This window comes from Corvus moneduloides, unplaced genomic scaffold (genome assembly GCF_009650955.1).
Source record: "Corvus moneduloides isolate bCorMon1 unplaced genomic scaffold, bCorMon1.pri scaffold_9_arrow_ctg1, whole genome shotgun sequence".
NCBI lineage: Eukaryota > Metazoa > Chordata > Aves > Passeriformes > Corvidae > Corvus > Corvus moneduloides.
The window spans coordinates 80368-105200 of NW_022436940.1; the positions used below are offsets into that span (position 1 = coordinate 80368).

The 24833-nt window shown below is 57.9% G+C and overlaps 3 protein-coding genes across 4 annotated transcripts; 2 read left to right on the top strand and 1 right to left on the bottom strand.

Annotated features, from left to right (window-relative positions):
• Positions 1 to 413: 413 nt before the first annotated feature.
• On the top strand, positions 414 to 6223 carry LOC116439102 (class I histocompatibility antigen, F10 alpha chain-like). Its single transcript, XM_032098209.1, is given in 7 exon segments — positions 414 to 493; positions 5012 to 5107; positions 5539 to 5644; positions 5646 to 5811; positions 5927 to 5980; positions 5983 to 6027; positions 6126 to 6223. Coding segments are annotated over 7 exon segments (645 nt in total).
• Positions 6224 to 10286: 4063 nt separating this feature from the next.
• LOC116439119 (antigen peptide transporter 2-like) lies at positions 10287 to 16909 on the bottom strand. Of its 2 annotated transcripts, none has more exons than XM_032098233.1 (12): positions 16818 to 16909; positions 15970 to 16528; positions 15278 to 15386; positions 15070 to 15200; positions 14368 to 14573; positions 13627 to 13824; positions 13099 to 13227; positions 12832 to 13020; positions 12435 to 12608; positions 11900 to 12059; positions 11483 to 11610; positions 10287 to 10854 (listed from the first exon to the last, which is right to left on the bottom strand). In XM_032098233.1, exons 2-12 carry the CDS (start codon positions 16469 to 16471, stop codon positions 10654 to 10656), a joined length of 2127 nt encoding a protein of 708 aa, XP_031954124.1. In that variant the 5' UTR covers positions 16472 to 16528; positions 16818 to 16909; the 3' UTR covers positions 10287 to 10653. The 2 variants fall into 2 exon arrangements, with proteins under 2 accessions (XP_031954124.1, XP_031954123.1); XM_032098232.1 differs by having other exon boundaries at positions 10287 to 10860.
• A 232-nt stretch (positions 16910 to 17141) lies between these two features.
• LOC116439103 (antigen peptide transporter 1-like) lies at positions 17142 to 23543 on the top strand. The gene is made up of 10 exons (XM_032098210.1): positions 17142 to 17484; positions 17845 to 17947; positions 18025 to 18370; positions 18820 to 19017; positions 19517 to 19645; positions 20255 to 20461; positions 20964 to 21137; positions 21675 to 21834; positions 22525 to 22661; positions 23325 to 23543. Exons 1-10 carry the CDS (start codon positions 17388 to 17390, stop codon positions 23541 to 23543), a joined length of 1770 nt encoding a protein of 589 aa, XP_031954101.1. The 5' UTR covers positions 17142 to 17387.
• Positions 23544 to 24833: the final 1290 nt, after the last annotated feature.

The window sequence follows — 24833 nt, forward strand, 5'->3', positions numbered from 1 at the left end:
TCAGTCAACCAGGGCACGCTGACTCATCAGTTGCCAGGAGAACCCTCAGCTCCCTCAGTGCCCACCTGGATCCCACCTTTCGCCCCCCTCGCCCCCGGCGGCCCCCGGGAGGGGAGCGTGGGCAGGGGGGAGGTGGGGGGCGCCCAGGCCGGGCTCTGCCGCGCTGTCCCGGCCGTGGCGGCTGCAGCGGGGGCCGAGTGCGGGCACGTCCCGGGCTTGTTCCAAACTCCGCCCCACCTGGCCCGGAGCAGCTCCAAGGATGGCGCAGCCACAACCTCTCCAGGCGACTTGTTCCCACCTGTCCTGTTGGGATCAGGGACAAGCCTCGAGATACTTCATGGTGTTGGTGTGTCAGAGACTGAAACATTGTGCTTAATGGCTTAAACTTTGCTCTGAAGGAGTTTTTGCCCATTATGGCAAAACTCTATGAAGATGCTGCGACCACCGAAGCCCACCCCTCCCTGAGGATGCCTCCTCAGGGGAACTTCGGACTGTGAGTTACACCGCCTAAGGGAACCTGAGATAACAGAAAGGTGACACTCTTGTTCAATTATCTCAGGCCTAGAGAGAAGTAAACAAGGCTGAGGGAGAAGAAAGCATCCCCCAGAAAGCCAAACCCAGCAACTGTCCTGAAAATCAGCTCTGGTTGCATTTGGGGTGGGGCAGCCATAGCTCACAGGCTTATCTACTGAGGCCAGGCTTGTACACACCCCCCCAGCCAAGAGGGGAGGTGGAGAATTTTGGGGGTGCGATGTAACCTCTGGTCAGAGGCAGTGAACACCCATCCTCTGTTACACAAAACGGCTCAGTTGTAAAACCCCTCACTCTGAGAAAGCCACACACACAGGACAGTTTTTAAGGCCTTGTACAAGAGCACTGCAATTTTCATAAAATCAGAAATCTCTTATACACTCTGAGTGTGTGTAGAGTTCTCCTCAACGCGGAGATGTCAGTATCGAGTTACTTCCCCTGGGGATTGAGAGGAAAGAGACTTCTGCACCCCACTATCATTTGTTGGTAAGTGATATTGGCTCCTAATCTATACTATTTCTTCACTAGCTGTAACATAGGTACCTTTATTATCATGCACTGTCTTATAAACCTACCAGTAGTGTTTCTTTTGTTTATCCTGTGTAGTAAGTAAGCCTGTCAAAGTCTCATGTCTGGTTTTTTCCTTTTGTCTATTCAATAAATAATTCAAGTTGTAATAGGCCTGATCGGTCATTTTTAAGAACTTGTGAGCGAGAGTGGGTTCTGTGGTGCTGGCTGCCTCAATAAAGCTGGTGCCTACTGCCAGAAGCCTGGGCAAAGGCAGAGACTTGTCTAAGCTCTCCTGTCTCATTTGTAACAGGCCCAATGGGATGCTGTTGGGATCCACAGAGTGGTGATATTTTTTTCTGTCACTCTCTTTCTTTCCACCCACCTCTTTTTCTATTTCTTTCTCTTTCTCCTTCTCTCTCATTTTCTGTTAAATAAAATCCATACTATTAGCTTTGTCACATGGTCTTCTTCAGAGAGAGGCATCTCTCTAAAACTTTTAATAATGGGATCACAACACAATGTCGAGATCCTTGCAGACCAACTCCAGCCAATGTTCATCTGCTGGAACACATGGCACCAACCCTTGGCATCTGCTCCACCCGCATCAGGGACCAGCCATGGGCTTGTATTGTGGTGCCTCAGCAGTGGAAATCAACAGAGATGTCAATCAGTTGACTGACATGAGATCTTGAGATTACTGTGACCAAGAGATGACCATGATATGTCCATAACTGTGACCATGAGGTGACCATGAGATGAGCACAACTGACACGATCGTGACCTGCGCTGTCGGTGGGAAGGAGGGAGGGGCTGGGGGGGAAAAGGTGTTTTTAAGGGCGTATTTTATTTCTCATTATCCTCCTCTGAAGGATATTTCTGTTAGCAATAAATTCACTTTGTAACTTTTAAGTTAAGACTGTTTTGCCCTTGAAGTGTTTTCTCCCGGTGCTTATCTCAACTCATGAAGCCTTTGTTCTCTTTTTTTCCGTCTCTCCTCTGCCCAGCTGTGGCAGGGGAGGGTGAGCGAGTGGCTCTTGTGGGTGCCTGGCGTCGGGCCAGTGTCAAACCCCAAGTGGACACCTAGAACTGGGGACACTAGGATGCAAGACCACCACAAGCAGGGGGACACCAGGAATGAGGGACATTGGTAACAGGGCTCACCAGGAATGGGGAACACCGAGAATGGGGAACTCTGGGAATGGAGAACGCTGGGAAAGAGAGACATCAGGAATGGGGAATAGCAGTATGGGAGACACTGAGAAAGGGGGCACTGGAAATGCAAGGCACAAGGACTGTGGTACACTGTAACTGGGGGTCATGGGAAGAGTCCCAGGAAGATCCAGGGGGGTCCCATGCATTCCCCAGGAGTTTCCCAGGGGGATCCAGGTAAATCCCCAGGGATTCCCCGTGGTGGTGCATTTGCCCCCTGCCTTTTCCAGGCTGCACCATGATCTGAGAAATGCTTGTTAGGCCTCAGCCTTGATGAACCTCACCCGGGCCAAGCTCCTCTTGAACTTCCAGGCAGTGCCGCTGTGTAGGGAGCTCCTGATTGCTTCATGAACACCCTTGGTAACTATTTTTCTTGCCTTAATTAGACAACATCCTTGTTCTCACACTTTGAATGAAAGCTGCGGATCGCAAGTGGGGCCAGGATGAAACCTTGTTGTGACTAAAGGCCACCCCAGGGTGCCAAAGGAGCCCCCTGGAGCTGTGCTGGGCTGCAGCAGCGGTGAGCAGCAAAGTCCCTGTGAGTGGGGCCCCTGTGAGCCAGGAACTCTCCCGTTGGCTGCACTCGGGGGATCCCTGAAGGACGACGGCTCCTGGGCTGCCGACGCCCCCACTCCTGGAGGCCTCAGCCTTTTCCCTTTGGTGAGAAGATGCCAAGGCATCTGCAGGGAGTATTTCAGTGCCTTGGAGGGGAATTTTTCACAGGTACCTTGCACTGACTCTTTGTATCTGTGTGCTTTCTTGTGTGCACATGCCATAGCAAATCTGGGAGAAATTATGCTGTCTTAGGTGTTAAAGTACCTTAGATATCTAACTAAGTTAGGCCTGTATGTAAGTTTATTTTAAGTTATATGTTAACAATTTAATAAAGGAATACAACTTGACATCAAATTGTTAAGGTATAAGTACTGTTCAATTTGAGAGCTGTCAAGCTTTTAGGCCATATTCCTTTTTATCCTTGCCCTTTCTATCCTTTGTCACACGCACCTAAACACACACACACACACACACACATACGGACAGTTAATTTCTGTTTTGATTGACTGGATTTTGTTGTTGTTGTTTTCTTTCTTTTCCCCTCGGTCTCCCTTAACTGTCTGTAGCAGTACAGCGAACCTTGCCAACGAGCCTTGTCATCTTGTCGCTTACATTAAATCTGCTTTTCAGCGATGCTCTGGCCGGTGATTTTTTGGCGACCCGCAGCCCTCGCCCCGCCGCGCTCCCGGTGCCGCTCACGCCCCGCCCGAGCCGCCGTGACGTCACTGCAGGCGCGGCCTTCCATTGGCCAGCAGGGCTGTCAATCGCGGCCCGAGGCCCCCTGGGGGCGGGGCCGGGGCGGCAGCGCTGGGTCTGGGGGCGCTCCTGGGGGGGGTGGCGGGGGGTGAGTGGGACCCCCGGTATAGGGACCCCCTGAGCTCGCTTTCCCGGTACCCGGACCCCTCTGGCCACTCCTCAACACCGGAAGACGCCTGCACCCCCTTATTTTGTACCAGTAACACCCTGCATCCCCTTTCCCGGCCACCCCGCCGCTCACAGACCCCATATTCCCCTTTTTCCTTCACCTTGGGAGCCCCTCGACCCCCATTCCTGCCTTTCTCATCCCCCATACCCCCTCTTTCCTCAATACCAGGGACCCTCTGGACCTACCTTCCAGTTATCCCTGCTCTCCCCATTTCCTTGACACTGGGAGCCCCTGCGCCCACCTTTCCTTGACCCTGGGATCCCCACATCCCCTTCCTGGCTTTCCCAGCTTTCCCTGATACTGAAATCTGCTGGAAAATAAACTTTCTAACACAATCTGAAGCATTAGAGAGCAGGCATTGTCTGTGCAGGACACATGGAGGGTATCTCCTTATTCAGTGTTTGAGGTGAGACTTTACAACCAGATATTTATGCATCATACGTATTCATTACAATGTATCTCCTAGCTAATACAGAAACATCACTTTCCTAGAACTCATTTGCATGCATCTGCCTCCTACTGGAAGTTGTTTTATGGTCCTGGAGGGTCATCTAAAGGAGTCTCTGGTGGTCATATTCACTAAATGCTTTGATATTAAAGGTGACCTTTCCTGGAACTTTTTCCTTGGGCATGCATTGTTGCTTCTTGTTATGTAACTTGCCAAAAACCCCACTGTAGTCTTTTATCTGTTTCTTCACTGGTTCCAGACACATTTATCATCCTGTGGTGCACACCTTTACATCCTTTTATCTTTTTTGCCAGTTAGTCTTGAAGTTCTATCCAGCAACTTCAGGGGAACTGAGAATTTCTATTCTCTGTTATTTATTACACCGTTTCCCTTTCCTTGATCCATGAGGCCCCCTGGGACCCCCCAACCTTTGTGTCCCCCCAGTTCTCCACACCCTGTGATTCCTGTCCAGTGTCAGAGCCCAGCCTGGGGTTTCCCCATACGTGGCCATGGGGTACATGGACAGGAACCCTTTTGAGTGAGCAGGGCATGGATGGAGCCAAAGGTGCCGTGGATGATGGAATATTGGGACACCCAGACCTGGATTGCCAAGGGGAACCAGTGTGTGGCTGCCGGCAACCTGGAGATGCTGTGGGCCTGAGATAACCACAGTGGGGGTGGGAGGGTGGAGCAAGGGTCTGGCGGAATCTGTGAGGCTGGGATGCGATCTGTGGGTCTCCATCAGACTCTGGAGCTCCATAGGGCTGGGATGGGGCTCCCTGGGGCTGGGATGCAACTCCGTGGGTCTCCATGGGTCTGATCCACCCCTCCAGGTCTCCACACAGTGCAGTGCAATTGCAGCAGGTTTGCAGCTGCAACCTCCTGTTCAATGGGAACATCCATGGAATCCGTGGGGAAGGCCATGATGGGTGAGTTTTCATCTTCAAGCTGGGATCCAGGAGTTTGGTGGTGGCTGACGGTGCTGCCTGGATCACCTGGGGGTGCTGGGAATCTGAAGGGGTTGTGGCTGACAACAGCATGAATTAGCTAGAGCACATCTATGTGGAATGACTTTAGAAATACATTGGATATTGGTACTGTACAGTACATTAGTACTGGGGTGCAAATGTGGGGGTGGAATTCCCAGGGGAATGTAGAATTTGGGAGGGCAGAATTCAGGAACACGGGAATTCCATGGGAATCCCATGGATGGATCTCACACTCATCCCATTCCTATGGGAATTCTGTGAATGGATTTCACCTCCATCCCATTCCCATTGAAATTCCATAGGTGGATCTCACCATTGTCCCATTCCCATCAGAATTTGATGGATGGATTTCTCCATTATCCCATTCCCAGAACCCCCGACATCCATGTGTACAGAAAAGTGGAACATGGGATCCTGGTGTTGTCCTGCCACATGTACGGATTCTGCCCCAGGACCATCAGGATCAGCTGGATGAAGAGGAAAGGAAATCCAGGAGCAGGAGAATGAGGGGGGTGGAATCATTCCCAACAGCAATGGCACCTTCCACACCTGGGCCAGGACGGAGGCACTGCCAAGGGAGCGGGAGCAGTACCAGTGCCAGGTGGAGCATCCCAGAATGCTGGAGCCTGGGATGTTCATCTGGGGTAAGGCCGGGAATGCAGAATCTGTTAATTGAGAATTTGGGAATGAGGAATTTGGGAATGCAAAGCAGCAGGGTGGGGGTTCCCCTTCCCCTTTTCACCATCTTGCGCTTCCCAGAGCTGGAATCATGCTGGAATCTCATCTTGGTGATGGTCGCTGTGTCCGTCATTGCTGTGTCATGATCCTCATTGGATTCAGCATCTGGAAGGTCCAATTTGGTAACATGTGGGATGTTGGTTGGGGATGAGCACCGATCCGCCCAACAGCATTCTGGGGATCCTGTGCTGTGCCTGCTGATCACGCTTTAATTCCATAGGGAAAAGGGAGAGGAATGGCTACAATGCAGTGGCCAGTGAGTACCAGTGGCAGATCCAACTCTGGATCCCCTCCATGCAGATGAATCCCAGTGTGTGATCCATGCTGGAATCTCATGGATCTTCTCATTCTGCAGAAACAGGCAGAGAAACCAATTGCTTGCTTGACTGCAGGTACACAGCAGCATCTGTGTGGGATTCCAGAAGGAATATAGGGTGGGATTCCAGACCAGGGCATGATTCCAGATTGGGATCAAGCAGAATTCTAGAGTGTATCTGGGCTGGATTCAAGAGGAGGATCAGTTGGGATGGATGGGGCGGCATCGAAGTGGGATTCCAGAACAGGATCGGGGGGATTCCAAAGCAGATTGGGTGGTATTGATGGAGCACAATTGGGGCGGAATGGATACAGTAGGATCTGGTGGGATTCCAGAGTAGTTCCTGCTCTCTATGGGCTCTTCCGCCAGATCCAGCCTGCAGGATGGGGACAGGGACAGGGTGACACCAACCCTCACTCTCATGCCGGCAGGAATCACCACTTGAATGATCCATGCTGCCAGATCCAACCCCTTTCGTCTCGCTGCAGAAAGCCACAAATTGCTGGCAGAGCTCATCCTGCTGCTCCCACCTGTTGGGGTCTCCTCTCCCTGCCGTGTAGCCCTGGGAGAGGGGCCCTGAGGGCACAGACACGGGGTTTCCCTGCCCCTGCTCAGCCTCGTTCCCATTGGTTGGTTTGTGTTCCCTGCGCGGGCAGAAGGACCCTTGGTCCCGTGACTGGAACAGTTCCTCGGCAGAGCTCCGGCCATGCGGCTGGAGAAATAAACATCTCTGAAACATCTAGCAAGAATCTGTCTGTCCGTGTATATTTCCTTTCCACAGGACTCCTGGTTTGGTATATGCATGTTGCAGTATCCCCACTGCAACAAATGGTGGAGATTTGTGAGCAGAACGATCCCCGATCCCTAAGCGACTGATTTGTGTGAATAAACCCTGGAAACTTTGGATTCCTCTTCTTGGTTTTGTTTTGCTATTCCATATCTAAACTATGGAGGAACCGTGGGAAGACTCTTGGCTCTCAGAGCCGCATATGGACATTTATCTTAAACTTAAAAAGATTCTTGAACAACAGTTTGTAAATTTTAGCTTGATTCAAGCTCAAAAAGAACTGAAACACTTCCTGGCATGGTTGTTTAAGAACTTTTTCTATGTTTCTTGGGATTTAATTCTTACCAAGGGCTTTTGGAAAACCGTTTGGACACAGTTAATATTGGAGTCAAAATATATGCCGATGGAAGAATATTTTCGTGAATATTATTTAGTTACCGAGACTGTTGAGCAGTGTCAGCTGTGTCCTGGCGAAGGGAAGCCTGGCGCAGGGACCGTGCGGCCCAGGCCACGTGCACCGAGCGCTCTGCGAGCAGCAGCGAGGCAGTTCCCGCGCGCGGGCGGAGCCACGCGAGCCGCAGCGTCCGCAGCAGAGCGAGGAGCGGCGGGACCCGGCGGTGCCCGCCCGGTCCTGTGCAGCGCGTGGTGGAGCGAGCCCCGTGAACGCCCGGCCGAGAGGGGCGGCACGCGGGCAGCGGCTGGCGGCGGTGGCGGTGGAACGGAGCCGTGCCCAGCCGAGACGCGCGCTGGAGCAGGGCACAGGGGGGTCGTCGCTCGGGGGCCCGGCCGAGACGTGGGTGCAGCGCCTGGCAGCGGCAGCGAAGCTGCGACCAGAGGAGGCGATGCACGGAGAACTGAGCGGCGCGGCCCGGCCCGGCCCACGCAGCCCCGAACGCGACCCCGGGAAGAGCGCGCAGGCACCAGCAGCCCTGACAATTCCAACACGGGAGCGACCGAAGGAGAGAGCAAAGACGCAGCGAGACAGAAAACAGCAGCCACTCGGAAAAAGGAAAAGATCATAGTAACTAAGACCTTAGGGATAGTAAAATGGTATAATGTTAAGCAAAATTATGGTTTTATAACAAGGTGTGACAACCAGCAAGACATATTCGTGCATAGAACTGCTATTAAAAAGAATAACCCTGAAAAATGCATCCCAAGCTTGGGAGATGGAGAGGTGGTGCAATTCAAAATTACACAAGGGAGAAAAGGGTTACAAGCATCGCAGGTCACTGGGCCTGATGGTGTTTCTGTAAAAGGCAGTATATATGCTAAAAACCGTAGTCATGTTAGACAATATCTCCATTGTAAGCCCCCCCTACAGTCTCCCTTTCCTAATCCCACCTTTCCCTTTTACCCTATGTCCTATTACCCCCAGTGTATTCCCAATCCATTTTTTCAACCATGGTTTCCCTCACAAAACCATGCTTTTGCCAATTGTTTCCCCAAAAATCCCTTTCCAATGCCGAGTGGGGGATGAAAAGGGGGAGGGAAGAAGTTAAACCCTCTCCTGCCTCAGTTTCCCCACAAAGCATGCTCAGAGAGTCCTGTCTCCCTTCTGTCAGCCCTAAGATGTTCCACAGAATCTGATTGGACATTTAAAGACTCAGGAGGGTGGCTTGTTTTGTTTTGAAACTGTTCTTGTTATGTTTATCCAGTTGTTTTCATTCTCCTTTTATTAAAATAAAACGGGTGAGGTGTTGGGGTCCCTCCCCCGCCGTGTAGCCCTGGGAGAGGGGCCCTGAGGGCACAGACACGGGGCTTCCCTGTCCCTGCTCAGCCTCGTTCCCCATTAGTTGGTTTGTGTTCCCTGCGCGGGCAGAAGGACCCTTGGTCCCGTGACTGGGACAGTTCCTCGGCAGAGCTCCGGCCATGCGGCTGGAGAAATAAACATCTCTGAAACATCTAGCAAGAATCTGTCTGTCCGTGTATATTTCCTTTCCACAGGACTCCTGGTTTGATATATGCATGTTGCAGTATCCCCACTGCAACACCCACCCACCACGCAGCAGCTCTTCCCAACAGCTTGACTTCCTGTTTTCCCATGTTTTAAACACAAGAATCACAATTATTCCAAATGTTTTAATTCTGGTGTGAAAACACCCTCGTTTGGGGCAATAAATCCCGGTTCCCTCCTGCAGTGCCCAGCAGTTCCTTTCTGAGAACCAGGAACAGAAAAGGGGACATGGGGGACTGGGATGAAGACGCTGGGGATAGGGAGGGGGACACTGGGAGAGGACTGGAGACACCAGGAACTCGGAGTGGGGACAGCAGGAGTGGGATGAAGATATGACACTGTCAGAAACTGAAATATAGTTTATGGCTTAAACATTTTAATGAAGACTTTCAAAACTGTATTACAAAAGCTGCAGAGAAGAGACTACCACACCCTGAATAAGGCTCTGAGAGGCCCTACACACTGCTCACTGATGAAGGTAAGATAAAATCGACTCAGGTCTGGGCTGGGGGAGAAGAATAAATGCAGAGGGATCAAGCTTAGCACCTTTGGGGTGGAGGCCACAGTCCCAGGGCTATCAACTGCCCGGCTCGCACAGACCCTTGCACCAAAGGGTGGCAGGGAGAGAGGCTCTGGATGTGTGTTGGAAAAGGCTCTGGTCAGAGGTGCAGTGACTGCCCATCCTCCACTGTGCAAAGGAACCCAGCTGAGGGGTCCTCACCCAGGGAGAAGCTGCATCCACATGAAGGACAGAGGGGGTGATATGGCCCATCAAAGACCCCCCCCAGACCCTGCACCAGAGATGATGCAACACACCCTCAGTGTTGCAAGGGACAGTGTGTCAAGCTAGCCCCTGCAAGGGAAGCACGTGGGCGTTCCCACCTGCCCAAAGTGTGTATTAGTCCACGGGATTCTGCACTCTTTGGTGTGCGGCGGCATGGCATGGACCCTCACCACCAGCAGACCAGATGGAGGGGAGCAACGAGACAAAGCTGGGACCCTTGGATGGGTGATATGCTTCTACCTAACCCCTGTCACTCTCTCCCTGTCCCCCTAGTGCCCATGCACACTTCTATTTCTTTCAATTTTTTTCTTTTTCTTTTTTCTTTCTTTTTGTCTTTCTTTCTTACTTTCAGTTTGCCTCTTTTACTACTAAATAAAACATACCAATTTTTTGGCACCAACATCTAATCCCGTTTGGTTTTAATCTCATTTTTGGGTATATTTTGAACCTTCAAAGTTTTTTCTGCTTTATACATGGAGACTTAATTTTCTTTGCTCTTCTGGGTTTAAACTGGATCATAACAGACACACACACCCAGACCCATCCTTTGGGATTTATTTCCCACTCGGTGTCCCGTGTCCAGGAGCAGACATGGGGGACATGGGGACCAAGGATCACGGGGACATGGTGGGGCTTGGATAGAGGTAATCTGCACGTGTGGGATACAGGGATGGATACAGGGGACATGAGGAATGGAGATCCAGGGAATGGGGGGACCTAGGGGACATGGTGGGGACACAGGGACCAAGGCGACACAGGGAGTTGGGATCCAGAGGACATGGGGATAAGGGATTCACAGGACATTGTGACTGGGGACACCAGGAGCTGGATGGGGACACAAACACCAGGAATAGGGACACTGGGGCCGATTCCCCTTTATTACCGGCCGGACGCAGCCCCCTTCTCACTGCCCATCCTGGGGGCCTCCGCCAAGGAGGAGGCGGCTGTAGGCCCCACAGCATTCCTGCAGCTCTGCTGGCGTTCCTGTCTCCACCACGGCTCCGCGCTCCAGCACCACGAGGCGATCGGCCGCATCCAGCACCCGTGGCCGGTGGGACACGACCAGCACGGTCTGGGCCAGCCCAGTGCGCAGCCAGTGCTGTGCCTGGGACTGAAGAACTCTCATCCCATCCCATCCAACTCAGTCCTACCCAGTCCCACCTGGTCCCACCCAATCCCAACCATCCAATCCCACCCCACTGTCCCATTCCTCTCAGTCCCACCCTATCCCCATCATCCTATCTCCCACCTCCCATGCCCATTGTGCCATCCTGTCCACACTATCCCCATCCTGACTGTTCCATCCCACCCCACTCCCACCACCCCAACCCTTCCCATTGCATTCCATGTCTCTGTCCTCATCCCAGCATTCCCATCCCCTCCATTCCTACTCCATCCCATCCCACCCTATCACATCTCTTTGTTTTCATCCCTTCATTCTACTTTCCTGCCCTCCTACACCCCTGGTCTCCATCCCATCCTCATCATTCCCATCCTACCATCCTGTCCCATTTCCCCACCTTGTTGACCCATGCCACCCAATCCAATACCTGTCTTCATCACATCATTCCCATTCCACCCCATTATCCCTTATTCGCACCACCCCGTCTCTCCAGTCCCCATCCCACCATCCCATTCCAGCCATCCCACCTCTCCACAGCCATACCATCACACCCCATTTTCACCAATTGCACCCCTATCCCGACCAACCCCCTCCATCCCACCCCACTCACCGCCCCCTCATCTCCATCATCCAGTGCCTCGTCGAGGATGAGGACGGCCGGACGCCGGAGCAGAGCCCGGGCCAGGGCTACGCGGCGCCGCTCCCCTGCCGCCAGCTGCCCCCCATGCTCCCCCACCTCTGTGGGAGCAATCCCTTGGGATCAGTGGGATCCAGCCCCGGGGTTCCCCCTCTTCTCCTCACCCCCTGTGCTCCTCCACCTCTGGGGGGGATCCTGGGATCAGTGGGATCCCAGCCTGAGAGGGGTCCCCCCATTTTCATGTACCCCCCACACTCCCTCACCACTGTGGGAGCAATCCCATGGCATCAGTGGGATCTGACCTCAGGGATCCCCCCACACCCCACCATCTGCCACCCACCATGCTCTCCCATCTTTGCCAGAGGATCCTGGGATCCCCCAGGCTCTCACCGGTGTCCCAGCCCCGCTCCAGCCCCTGGATGAAGTCCATGGCTCCGGCAGCAGTGGCAGCCTCCCGCAGCTCTGACTCTTCACAGTGCTCCAGCCCCAGCACGACGTTCTCACGGATCGTTCCGGAAAACAGGACGGGATCCTGCTCCACCAGCACCACCTGCCCCAGCCCTGAGCTCTGTGATGCCGTCTTGGCTCCTGGTGTCCCTATCCCTTCCACAGCCCCATCCTACCTTGGTGTCCCCATAGTCTCCATCCCTGATCCCATTGTCCCCATCTGTGTCCCCAGTGTCCCCATCCCTGACTTCCCATTTTCCCCATCCCCATCTCTGTCATCCCCACCCCGCTTCCCAGTGTTCCCATCCCATTTCCTGTTGTGCCCATCCTACTTCAGTGTCCCCCTCCCTCTTCCCAGTGTCCCCATTCCTGCTCCTGATGGCCCCACCCATGCTTCCCAGGTCCCAATTCCATTTCAGTGTCCCCATCCCTGTCCCCATTCCATTCCCAGTGTTCTCAGTGTCTCTGCTGTCCCTACCTTCCGGTGCAGGTACTGGTGTTCATATTCTGGCAGCGGGATCCCATCCAGCAGCACCCTCCCACTCCCAGGATCCCACAGCCGCTCCAGCAGTGCCACAGCCGTGCTCTTCCCGCTTCCATTGGGCCCCGCCAGCGCTGTCACCTCCCCGGAACGCACCTCAAAGGTTACATCCTGTGGGATAGGGACAGGTGATGCCAGAATTTCCACCCCCTGGAATCCCACCCTCCCTGGGATGTGCTCAAAGTACACATCCTGTGGCATGGACAGGATGATGCTGGAATTCCCACTCTTGGGAATGCCCAATCTTCCACTGGATCTGCCTCAAAGAATGTGTCCTGTGGAATGACATCAGAATTCCCACCCCTGGGAAACCTCACCTCCCCCCCAGACCCACCTTCAGCACAGGGTGCTCTGGATTCCCAGGATATGCAAAGGAAACCTTCTGAAAACTGACGTGGCCCTGAAGCTCAGGGGGCTCCCTCGTCCCCCCGACATCCCCTGTGGGTTTCCGATCCAGGTATTCCCAGATCTTCTGTCCGGCAGCTGCTTTGTTCAGGAGTTCACTGAAGCCGTAGAGCAGCACCTAGGGACAACGAAGGGGGTGGCACCAGAATGGACAAAAGCATGGATGGATGGACAGATGTGGATTCCATGGGATCACCTTGATATGGCTGCCAACTGTGTCCTGGTACAGCAGGAAGGTGACGAGGACCCCAGGAGTGATGTATCCGTCACGGAGCTGCTGGTGGCTCCGCAAGAGCACCAGGACCCGGATGGCCAGCTGGAGCATCTGTGGGTGGGAACAGGGATACTGGTGCCCCCATCCCACTCCTGGTGTCCCCATTCCGCTCCTGGTGTCTTTATTTCTCTTCCTGGTGTCCCCGTCCCAATCTTGATGTCCCCATTCCTGATTCCAATGTTCCCAACCTTTGTCCCAGTGTCCCCATCCTGCTTCTAATGTCACCATTCCCATTCCTGGCATGCCCATTCCTGATCCCAGTGTCCCTGTTCTGGTGTCCCCATGCCTGGTGTCCCCATTCTGCTCTCAGTGCCCCCATCTCAGCTGCTGGTTTCCCATTCCTGGTCCCAGTGTCGCCATTCCTAGTATCCCCATTCCCAGTGTCCTCATCCCTGATCCTGGTGTCCCCATTCCCTGGTGTCCTCATTCCCATTCCCGGTCCCCCCATACCCTCTTGACAAGGGTGAAGAGTGCCAGCTCCAGCTCCATCTGCTCCTTCAGCCTCAGCTCCTTGGCCAGGTTCCATCTGTGCTGCTCCTCCTCTTCCTCTTCCGCCGAAAACATACGGATTGTCTCGATGGCGGCAACAGATTCCTGCACCCCCGAGGCTGTCCGGGCGGATGCTTCCAGCATGGATCGCTGAAGTGCCTGTGGCAGCATTGGGGCATCTCCAACTTTCCCAGGTCACCTTCTTGGCCCACCATCCACATCCCGTCCCGAGCATTCCCATCCCACCACACCCACTGAATCCCCACTATTGCATTCCCACCATCCTACGCCCCTCTCTCCCATCCCCACCATTCCCATCCATCCTTTCAGTCCTAATCCCACCATTCCCATCCCCACTCATTCCCATCCCCACCATTCTCATTCTCAGTATTCCATTCCTCTGGTCCTCATCCCCACTCCCATCTCCCTGGTCCCCATCCAACCACCCCATCCCAACCCCTGTCCTTGTTTTATCACACCATCCCATCCCATCCCATCCCATCCTGTCTCTTCCCCACCATCTCGCCTTATCCCATCCTTCTCTTCCCATCCACACCATTCCAATCTCCACCATTCCATTCTATCCCCATGCCAGCATTCCCACCATCCCATTCCCCTGGCCTCCATCCCAACTCCAGCATTCCCACCCACTTATCCCATCTCTGTGTCTCCTTCCCACTGTTTCCCTCCTGTATTCCTGACCTGTTCCCGGGCACTCTGGATGCGGTGGGTGGCGATTTCAAGGGGCAGCTGCAGCAGCGCCAGCAGCGCCAGCCCCGGTGCCAGCCCCACCATGAACGACCCCACCACCAGCGCCATTCCCAGGCTTCGGAACAGCAGGTTGGCTCCACTCGGTGCTGCCATGCACACCCGTGGCACTTCCATGGAAAACTGAGCCACGAGCTCAGCTGCAGGGCAGGAAAAGAGACTGGGACCATGGTGGATGGGGACAGGATGGGAATGATGTGATGGGGACCAGGGGGATGGGATGATGGCAATGGGTATGGGGATGGTCAGGATAAAGTGGGATGGGACAGTGGAGATGGGATGGTGGGAATGGAGATGGTGGGATGGGATGACGGCGATGGTGAGATGCAGGTGGGAAGATGCAATGGGAGAGAGCCATCGGAATGAAAATAATGGGGATGGGACAGTGGATAGAATGGGAAAGTGGGATTGGGACAGGATGGGACATTGGGGTAGAACGAAGCCAGGAAGATGGGATGGGATGGGATGGGATTGGGATGAGGATGGGGATGGGGATGGCATAACAAACAGATGGGATAAGATGGGATGGGGGTAGGATGGTCGGGACAGGATGGAATGCTGGGATGGGGACTGGGGTGGCGGGATAGTTGGGATGGGATGGGACAGGTGGGCTGGGGCTGGGCCATGCCCCACTACCTGCCGGGGTTCCCTGGAAGAAGTCCAGGTCTTGGCGCACCAAGTGAGAGAAGAGCCGGAGGCTCAGGCTCTGATGGAGACGCGCTTCCAACAGCGTGAAGAGCCCCCCACGGCACCCGGAAAACAGCACACTGGGGGGACATGGAGACATGGTGACATCAGGGATGCTGGGGACATGGAGACAGGCCCCGGGAATGCTGTGACCCACCTGGCAGCTCTGGCAGCCACCACCATCCCGACAGCTCCAGCGGTGAGTCCATCCCCACTCCCGATGGCATCCAGCACCTTCCCAGTGACGTATGGTCCCAACGTCTCCCCTGGGTGTCACCAAGGCCATGTCACCATAGGTGTGACCACTGACACAGAGGGACCCTGATTTGGGAGGGGCAGGACCCAATCTGAGGAATCAGAATCTAATTTTGGGGAGGCAAGACACAATTTGGGCAGGAGAAAATTTAGAGAGATCAGGACCCAATTTTGGGGTTTTAGTGCCAAATTTAGGGGTTTGAGACCCAGTTTAGGCGGTCAGTACCAATTTTTGGGGGTTCAGCACACAATTTTAGGGGTCAGAACCTAAGAATGGGAAATCAGGGCCCGATGCCTTGGGGGTCAACATCCATTTTTGGGCATCAGATCCTATGTTTGAGGGTGAGCACCCAATTTTGGGGGATCAACAGTCGAGTTTGCAAGGTCAGAACCCAATTTGCAGGGTCAGCACCCAACTGAAGGGGTCAACTCCCAATTTAGGGGGGTCACCACTCAATTTTAGGGTGGTCATCACCTATTTAGGGGCTCAGCACAAAATTTTTAGGGGCCAGCACCCAATTTGGGGGGATTCTCAATTTGGGGCTGCAGAACCTAAATTTGGGGTGTTAGCACCTCTCACCACATGTCACCCACCAATGGCTGCCAGCACGAGGCAGAGGAAGGCAGCTCCAAGGACGTTCTGCTCCTCCCAGGTCAACTGCAGAACGCGCCAGACGGTGCCACGAGCCTTGGGAACGTCGCCGAGGGTCTCAGGGACACCGCCGGGGGCCGGGGGCGTGGCCCAGGCCAGCAGGGCCACTGCGGCGGCCGCGTGGGTGACCCCGAGCCAGGCGGGCGCGGCGGCCGCCAACAGCCCCGGGCCAGCCCCGGGCGGCCCCAGGAGGTGCCGGAATGTTCCGAAGGCCGCGGGGGTGGCGGCGACGGTGACGGCGGCCGCGGTGGCTCCGCAGGGACGGCGCGGGGGCAGCAGCCGCGTGGCCGCGGCCAGGACGGGCAGGCGCAGGGCGGCCTCGAGCCACGCGCCCGCCACGCCCAGCGGCGCCAGCAGCGGCACCAGCGGCACCAGCAGCACCAGCGCCACGGCGTCGGCCACCAGCAGAAGGCCGGGCAGGAGAGCTGCGGACGGCAGCGCCATGGCGGGACCAGTGCAGACCAGTGCTCCCTGGGTGGCCCTCGGGGAAGGATCACCAGCCTGTGAACTCACCAGTTAAAACCAGTTAGGACTGGGGTGCTCCCCTGTCCACGCCAGTGGTCCCAGCCTAGACTACGGTGCTACCAGTCTAGCCCCCTGAGCTCAGCAGTCCACACCAGTGCTCCCAGTCCAGACGGGGCGCTCCCCAGTCCAGACGGGGCGCTCGCCAGTCCACCCCAGTGCTCCCAGTGGAGACTGGGTTGCTCCCCAGTCCACACCAGTGCTCCCAGTCCATCCCTCTCAGCTCCCCAGCCCACATCAGTGTTTCCAGTCCAGCTTGGGCACTCACCAGACCACACCAGTGCTCCCAGCTCAGCCCCCCAGTAGCTCCCAGAAAGGTCCGTTGAGGTTTCGCTTTCGAGCCCCGCCCGTTCCGCTCTGGCCCCGCCTCCTCCACCCTCTCCCCGCCCAGACCCCGCCCCTTCCCGCCCCCTCCCCGCCCAGACCCCGCCCCTTCCCCGCCCCCTCCCGGCACCGCCTCCTCCTGCTCACAACCTGCTCCTGCTCCCTCTGCCCGGCAACCGATGATGTCACCTCCACGCTGACCAATCAGAGACGCCGATCCAAGCGTGGGCGTGTCAAGGCTGGGATTCCAGGGGATTCCCGCCGGCCCCGCCCCGCCCCCTTTTGGCTTTCCGGGAAATCGCGGCGGCAGCCGGGAAGAGACCGGGCCGGAGCGGGGCGGTGTCAGTCATAGCAGCACCCTCCGGGACCCAAAAGGACCAGACTGGGACACGCTGGAAGCAGGACCGGGACCTACACGGACCGTCTGGGACCCACTGGAACCAACCGGGATCCCACCAGAACCCAGTGGGAGCAGAACCAGGACCCAGTAGGACCCACCGGTCCCCTACACCCGATGTTGTCTCCCCCCACACGCCGGCTCGTGGCCCTGCTGGGCCCCGAGCGCGGGCGCTGGATGCTGGTGGGGGGGCTGATGTCGGCCTCGGCGCTCGGTACGGGGGGACCCCGACCTGGTGGGGGGCAGGACCCCTTTGAGGGGCTTCGGGATCCGATTGGGTGAAGGGTGGGGACATGACTGGCGGGAGGGGGGGGCAGGACCCGATGGGGGGTTGTAAGGCCAATATGAGGGGTCAGGACCCAATCTGGGGGAGACAGGACCCGATTTGAGGAAGGTCAGAAACTAATATGTGGGTCAGGACCAAATTTGGGGAATCAGGATCCAATTTTGGGACTCCACACACAGTTCTGGGAGTGGTCAGGATCCAATTTTCGGGCCTTAGCCCCCAGTTCTGGGGTCACCACGCAGTTTTGGGGCGTTTCGAGACCCCTACCCTGATGCCGTGTCCCCACAGGTGAGGTGGCTGCCCCGTACTTCACGGGCCGTGTCACCGACCGGGTGACACAGGAGGACGCAATGGCAGTCGTGTGGCCCCTGGTGCTGGTGGGGCTCGGCAGGTGGGTGACACCGGAGTCACGGGGACACCCCGAGGTGCCAGTGACCCCGTGCCCCCGTGACCCTGCTGTCCCCGCAGTGCCATCACCGAGCTGGTCTGTGACAGCATGGCAGCTGTGGCGCTGACGCGGGCGCGGGACCGGCTCCAGCGCGGTGCAGTGGCCGCGGTGCTGCGTGGGGACTTGCCCGGTCCGGGGGGCAGCCTGGGGGACACGCCAGGCGCGGTGGCCGAGCGGGTGACAGGGGACGCCAAGGCGGCGCACTCGGCGCTGGGTGACGCGCTGGTGCCGGGGCTGTGGTCGCTGACACGGGCTGTGTCACTGCTGGCCACAGTGGCCTGGCTGTCCCCGGTGCTGGGCCTGCTCACCCTCCTGGCACTGCCCCTCTTCCTGCTGCTGCCACGCATCGTTGGGCGCATCGAACAGGTACTGAGGGGACATGGGGTGTGAGGGGCCCTTGTCACCTCCCCATGTGCCTTGTCACCTCCCTGTCCCCACTGTCACCTCCCTGTCCCCTTGTCATCTTCCTGGGCCCCTTATCACTTACCTGCACCCTGAGTTCTCTCCAAGTCCTTTCTGTCCCCTCCCTGTGCCTGTTGTCACTTCCCCATGCCCACTGTCACCTCCTCCTGTCCCCTGTCCCCTCCCTGTCCCCCCACCCCCCATCCCCATGGTGACCATGAGGTGATTTCCCTGTCCTCTCATGGCCCCATGGTGACCCTGTGCTGACCCCCTGTCCCCTCTGTGACCCCACGGTGACCCTGTGGTGACCCCCTGTCCCCATCCATCCTTGTGGTGGCCCCTCTGTGTCCCCATGGTGACCTCCTTGTTTCCGCTGTGACCCCGAGGTGACCCCCTGTCCCCTGTGTCCCCAGGACCTGGCACGGCAGGTGCGGGCAGCACAAGCCAGCACCACTGCAGTGGCCCTGGAGTCACTGAGGGCCATGAAGACTGTCCGGGCCTTTGGGCACGAGGCCGGTGTCACCGCGCGCGTCCGGCAGCGCCTCGCCCAGGAACACCAGTTGGAGCAGATGGAGGCGCTGGCCTATGCAGCTGGGCGCTGGGCCAGTGGAGTATGGGGACATGGGGACCTTGGGGGCACAGGGGGATAAGGAACGGTGGTGTGGGAATGGGGGATATGTTGGCACATGGCTGGGGGCAAGGGCACATGGTGGCAGAGGGCTGGGAGACATGGGAATGTGGTGGCATTGGAATAGGGGACATGGGGACATGGCAGCAGGAGGCCACATTGGATGTGGTGGCAAGGGGATGAAGACATGGGAACAGGGGACATGGGGATACAGAGATGGTGGCACAGGGATGGGAGACGTGGTGACAGGGGCTGGGGGACACAGGGACACAGTGGAAACGGGCCAGGGGACACAGGGAGACAGTGGCATCGGGGTGGCAGGACATGGGGACCAGCAGTGTGGGAACAGGGGACATGAAAACATGGTGGCCTGGGGCTGAGGGGCGTGAGATGGGTGGCCTGGGAAGGGGACATGGTGGCATGGGGCTGGGGGACACAGTGATATAGGACTGGGCTGACACCCTGTGTCCCTGTGTCCCCAGTTCCCTGCACTGGCCCTGAAGCTGGCGCTGCTCCTCTTGGGGGGATACTTGGTGGCCGCAGGGACTGTCACCCGTGGGGAGCTGGTTACTGTCCTCATGTGCCAGCTGTACTTCACGACGGCTGTGGAGGTGATGAGTGTGTCTCCTACATGTCCCCAGTGTGTCCTCTCCTGCCCCCAGCCCCATTTCCCGAGTCACTGTGTCCTATGTCCTCCCACCATGTCCCTATGGCCCCACATCCTCCCAGTGATATCCCCATGTCCTCTTGGCCATGTTCCCATCCCTGTGTCCTGTGTCCCCAGCCCCTCCTTGTTGTGTGCCTTCCATGTCCCCAAGTTCCCTCACTTATGTCCCAGTGTGCACCTGCCATGTGCCCACCAGGTCCCTACATCCCCATCCATGTCCCCAGCCTGTCCCAGCCATGTTTCCCCCCAGTCTCCAACATCATGTTGCTGTGTCCCCTCCATGTCCCTAAGTCCCATCCGCACCTGGCTGTGCCTCTCCCTGTCCCCATGTTCCCCCATGCTCCCCTTTGTCCCCAGGCTCTGCCATGTCCCCAATGTCCCCCCATGTCCCGCCATGTCCCACTGTCTTCTTTTTCCCCAATGTCTCTTGCATCCCCCAAGTCCTCCCATGTCTCCAGGCCATGCCATAGCTGCTACGTGTCACCTCATGTCTCCATGTGTCCTCCCCATGTCCCTGTGTCTCTCATGTCCGCAATGTCCCCCATGTTCCCAGGGCGTGCTCCTGTATCTTCCGACTCTGGCCAAGGCCGTTGGCTCCTCTGAGACACTCCTGGAGCTGCTGGAGCAGGCCAGGATGGTGGCACCCACAGGGCCACCATCACTTGTCACCCCCCGGGCCCAGGAGACCACACAGACTCAAGGCCTGTGCCTCAAGGATGTCTGGATGACGTACCCCAGGCAGTCCAAGCCAGTCCTCAAGGTGATGGGTGACATAGGGGCATGGGGGGACATAGGGGTGTTGTGAACATGGAGGAACATGGGACATGGTGGGACGGGGGGTGTTGGGGCTGTGGGGGGCACACGGGGGGATTTGGGCCGGGGTGGGCCGGGGTGGTCCGGGGGTGTTGGGGCCGCGGGGGGCACACGGGGGGATTTGGGCCGGGGTGGGCCGGGGGTGTTGGGGCCGCGGGGGGCACACGGGGGGATTTGGGCCGGGGTGGTCCGGGGGTGTTGGGGCCGCGGGGGGCACACGGGGGGGATTTGGGCCGGGGTGGTCCGGGGGTGTTGGGGCCGCGGGGGGCACACGGGGGGATTTGGGCCGGGGTGGGCCGGGGTGGTCCGGGGGTGTTGGGGCCGCGGGGGGCACACGGGGGGATTTGGGCCGGGGTGGTCCGGGGGTGTTGGGGCCGCGGGGGGCACACGGGGGGATTTGGGCCGGGGTGGGCCGGGGGTGTCGGTGCCATCCCTGTTCCCGCCGCCAGGGGGTGTCGCTGTCGCTGCGCCCCGGGGAGGTCGTGGCCGTGCTGGCGCCCCCTGGCGGCGGGAAGAGCTCCCTGGCGGCGGCGGCGCTGGGGCTGCGCCCCCTGGCCGGCGGGACGGTGCTGCTGGACGGGACCCCCCTGACCCCCCGCGCAGACCCCGCTCTGCGGCAACAGGTGACACACACGGGCCACCCCTGGGTCACCATCCATCCCCTGCTGCCATCCCCCTGTCACCAAACCTCTCCAATGTGTTCCCATGGCCACCCCGGGCAACTTGTTGTCCCCAACGTGTCCCCAGAGCCACCCCTGGGTCTACACCTGGTCCTCAACAAGTCCCCACTGCTACCCCCAGGTCAATCCTGTGCCTCAAATGGGTCCCTACTGCCACCCCAAGGTCACCAGTGGGTGCATCAGTGCCACCCCCTGGGTCCCCAATTCCACCCCTGTGTCCCCAGTGGGTTACCATGGCCACCCCCAGGTCACCCATTGTCCCAACAGCCATGACTACCATGTCACCCTGTGTCCTCAACATATCCCCACTGCCACCCCTGGGTCACTCCTGTGTCCCCAACAGTTCTCCACAGCGATCCCCATGTCATCAGCCAGCCTCACCATGACCCTGCCACCACCTCATGTCCCCAGATGTCCCCTCCTTGTTCCTTCCAAATCCCTTTGTGGTCCCATGTCCTCCCATGTTCCCTGTCCCTGCAGGTGGCTGGTGTCCTGCAGTGCCCGTCCCTCCTGTCTCGCTCCCTCAGCGCCAACATCACGCTGGGCTGGGGACACAAGGAGTGGACACAGGTGACGGCAGCAGCACAGCGGGTGGGAGTGCACACTTGGGCCACACAGCTGCCTCATGGCTACGACACAGGTACAGCAAGTGCCCCCATGGTCCCCCTGTAGCATCCCCAATGTGTCCCAAAGATGTCCTAAAGGTGTCCCAATAATGTGTCCAAGGTGTCCTCTTGGTCTCCCCAGTTTCTCCAGTGTGTCCCCATCGTGACCCCACGATGTTCCCATAGTGTCCCCACAGTGTCCCCTGCTGTTCCCATGATGTTGCCTCACCATCCCCAAGGTGTCTGTAATGTCCCCACAGTCTCCCCACCATGTTCTTTCTGTCCCCTCACTATTCTCTGACTGTCCCCACAGTGTCCCCATGGTCTCCCCGTGCTGTCCCGTCCATGTCCTCTCTGTTTTCTCACTGTCCCTTCGGTGTCCTGTCTTTGTTCTCCCTGTGCACCCCAGAGCTAAGGGTGCAGGGGGTGTAGCTTCCTAACATATCCCTAGTGTCTCCCCTTTGTGTCCCAAATGTGCCTCCATGGTGTCCCCTCAGTGTCCCCATGCTGTCACCACTGTGTCCCGTTGTTGTCCTCTCACTGTCTGCTCTCTGCCTGCTCCCAATTCCCCTTGGTGTCACCTCGGTATCCCCTCTCTGCATCCTCCCTGTCCCCCAAAACGTGGGTGCACAGTGGGTGCGGCTCCCCAATGTGTCCACACAATGTCCCCGTGGTGTCCCCACCGTGTCCTTGTGGCGTTCTCATGGTGTTCCCTTTGTCCCCAGAGGTGGGCCCGCGGGGGATGCAGCTTTCAGGGGGGCAGGCGCAAGGGGTGGCGCTGGCCCGGGCCCTGCTCAGGACCCCCCGAGTGCTGGTGCTGGATGAGCCCACGCGGGCACTCGACCCTGTGACCCGGCACCAGGTGGGTCACAGCCCTGTCCGTGTTACATGGCCCCATCCCCCATGTCCTCTGGGTCCCCACTCCTTCTGTCCCCTGGGTCCCCAATCCTTATGTCCTCCATATGCCCCGTGTCCCCTGGGTCCCCATGTGCCCTGGGTCCCCACTCCCCATGTCCCCTTGGTTGCTGTCCCCCATGTCCCCTGGGGTCTCCTAGGTCACCAAATTCCCTGGATCCCTCCCCCTGTGTCCCTTTGGTCCCTGTGTATCCCCTGGGTCCCTTCCTTGCCCCCATGTCCTCTGGGTTCCTGCTCCCCATGTCCTTTGGGTCCTCAATCCTTTTGTCTCCCCTGTGCCCCATGTCCCCTCTGTTCTCACTCCCTGTGTCCCCTTGATTGCTGTCCCCCATGTCTCCTGGAGTCCCCTGGGTCACCAAATTCCCTGGACCCTGCCCCTGTGTCCCCTTGGTCCCAATGTCACCAAATACATCCTCGTATCGCTTGGGTCCCACATGACCCCAAAGCCAGAGTCCCCTCGGACCCGATGTCCTCTGGGTCCACATGTCCCCACTCCCCAGGTCCCTCACTTGTGCTCCCCACCCTGGGGTCCCCTGACACCCCCATGTGCCCCATCTCCACCACATCCCCCCGTGTCCCCATGTGCCCTGACCCTGCCGTGTCCCCGCAGGTGGAGCAGGAGCTGCTGTGTCCCGGCCGTCCCGGGACAGGGGAGGGGCCGGCAGTGCTGCTGGTGACAGGGCGGGTGGCCCTGGCCCAACGGGCGCCGAGGGTGGCCCTGCTGGAGGGGGGCCGGCTGCGGGAGCTGGGGACCCCCGGGGAGCTAAGGACCCTCCCGTGGGGGACAGCGGGGGACACCGGGGATGGGGAGGGGGACGACCAGGGCTAGGAGGGGGACACTGGGGATGGAGACAATGGGAACAGGGATGGGGGCGCTGGAGGAGGAGGGGCAGTGGAGACATGGGGAACAAGGATGGGGACACCGTGGGGGAGAGGGTGACTTCGGGGCCAGGGCTGTGGCAGCGACCGAGTGTGAAATCAATCAATAAATCTACAAACCTGTACATCAACAAATCGATAAATCAAATAATAAGCGTGGCGGGAGTGGGGCTGGGGCCGGCACCCCCCCGGCGGGGCCCCGCCGCCCCTCCCCCCCCATGAGCTCATCGTGTTTTTGGAGAAAATTCCTTGGCGGGGGCGGGGGGGACACACGGTGGGGGGGGGGGGGGGAACGCGGAGGGGAGAAAAGGGGGAGGACTCGGGGGGACATCGGGTGGACACGGGGTGCTCCCCCCACTCTGCTCCCACCCACGTCCGTCCCCCAGCCCGGCCTTTTGGGGGGTCCCAGGAGCCCCCCCCGCTGTTGTTGTTGCTGCCGGGGCAGTGAGTCACGGCCACGCCCGGACTGGGAGCACTGGGAGGGGTTGTGCTGGGGCACTGGGAGCACTGGGACGAGCCATTCTGGTGTTACTGGGAGCCATGGGTTGTTGGGCTGTGCCACATTACTGGTGTTACTGAGAGCGTTTGGACAGACTATACTGGTGTAACTGGGAGGACTAGGGTGGACTGTGCCGTGTTACTGGTGTCACTGGGAGCATCAGGATGGGCCATATTGGTGTTACTGGGAGTCGTGGGTTAGGCTTACTGGGGGTTTTGGGGTTACTGATGTCACTGGAATGGGCCATACTGGTGTTACTGGGAGGACTGGGGTGGGCTGTGCCATGTTACTGGTGTCACTGGGAGCACTAGGACAGGCCATACTGGTGTCACTGGGAACACTGGGAGACGCGAGGCAAGTGGCACTTGGGTTGCTGGTGTTACTGAAACTGGGAGGGGCTGTGCTGCATTACTGGTGTTACTGGGAGCTGTGAGAAAAACGATCCTGATGTTGGTACGAGAAAACGATACTGATACCGGGAGCACGAGGATAGGTTGTAATGATGTTACTGGGTGCACTGGGACCGACTATACTGGGGTTCCTGGGATGGGCTCTCCCATGTTACTGGTGTCACTGGGATGGGCCTTACTGGTGGTGCTGGGAGCCATGGGTCATGCTATGCCATATTACTGGGAGCACTGGGGCTGGACGGCAGGTGGCACCGGGGTTATTGCTGCTGTTGGGAGCACTGGGCTGAACTGTGCTGTGTTACTGGTGTTAGTGGGAGCACTGGGATGAGGT

Coding starts and splice junctions, on each gene's coding strand:
- LOC116439103 (XM_032098210.1), top strand. CDS start 17,388: ATGTTGTCTCCCCCCACACGCCGGCTCGTGGCCCTGCTGGGCCCCGAG. Junction 17,948..18,024: donor GTGCTGGTGGGGCTCGGCAG/GTGGGTGACACC, acceptor CTGTCCCCGCAG/TGCCATCACCGAGCTGGTCT. Junction 20,462..20,963: donor AGTCCAAGCCAGTCCTCAAG/GTGATGGGTGAC, acceptor TCCCGCCGCCAG/GGGGTGTCGCTGTCGCTGCG.
- LOC116439119 (XM_032098232.1), bottom strand. CDS start 16,471: ATGGCGCTGCCGTCCGCAGCTCTCCTGCCCGGCCTTCTGCTGGTGGCC. Junction 13,825..14,367: donor TCCAGAGTGCCCGGGAACAG/GTCAGGAATACA, acceptor ATGCTGCCACAG/GCACTTCAGCGATCCATGCT. Junction 12,609..12,831: donor CAGAGCACCCTGTGCTGAAG/GTGGGTCTGGGG, acceptor CCTATCCCACAG/GATGTAACCTTTGAGGTGCG.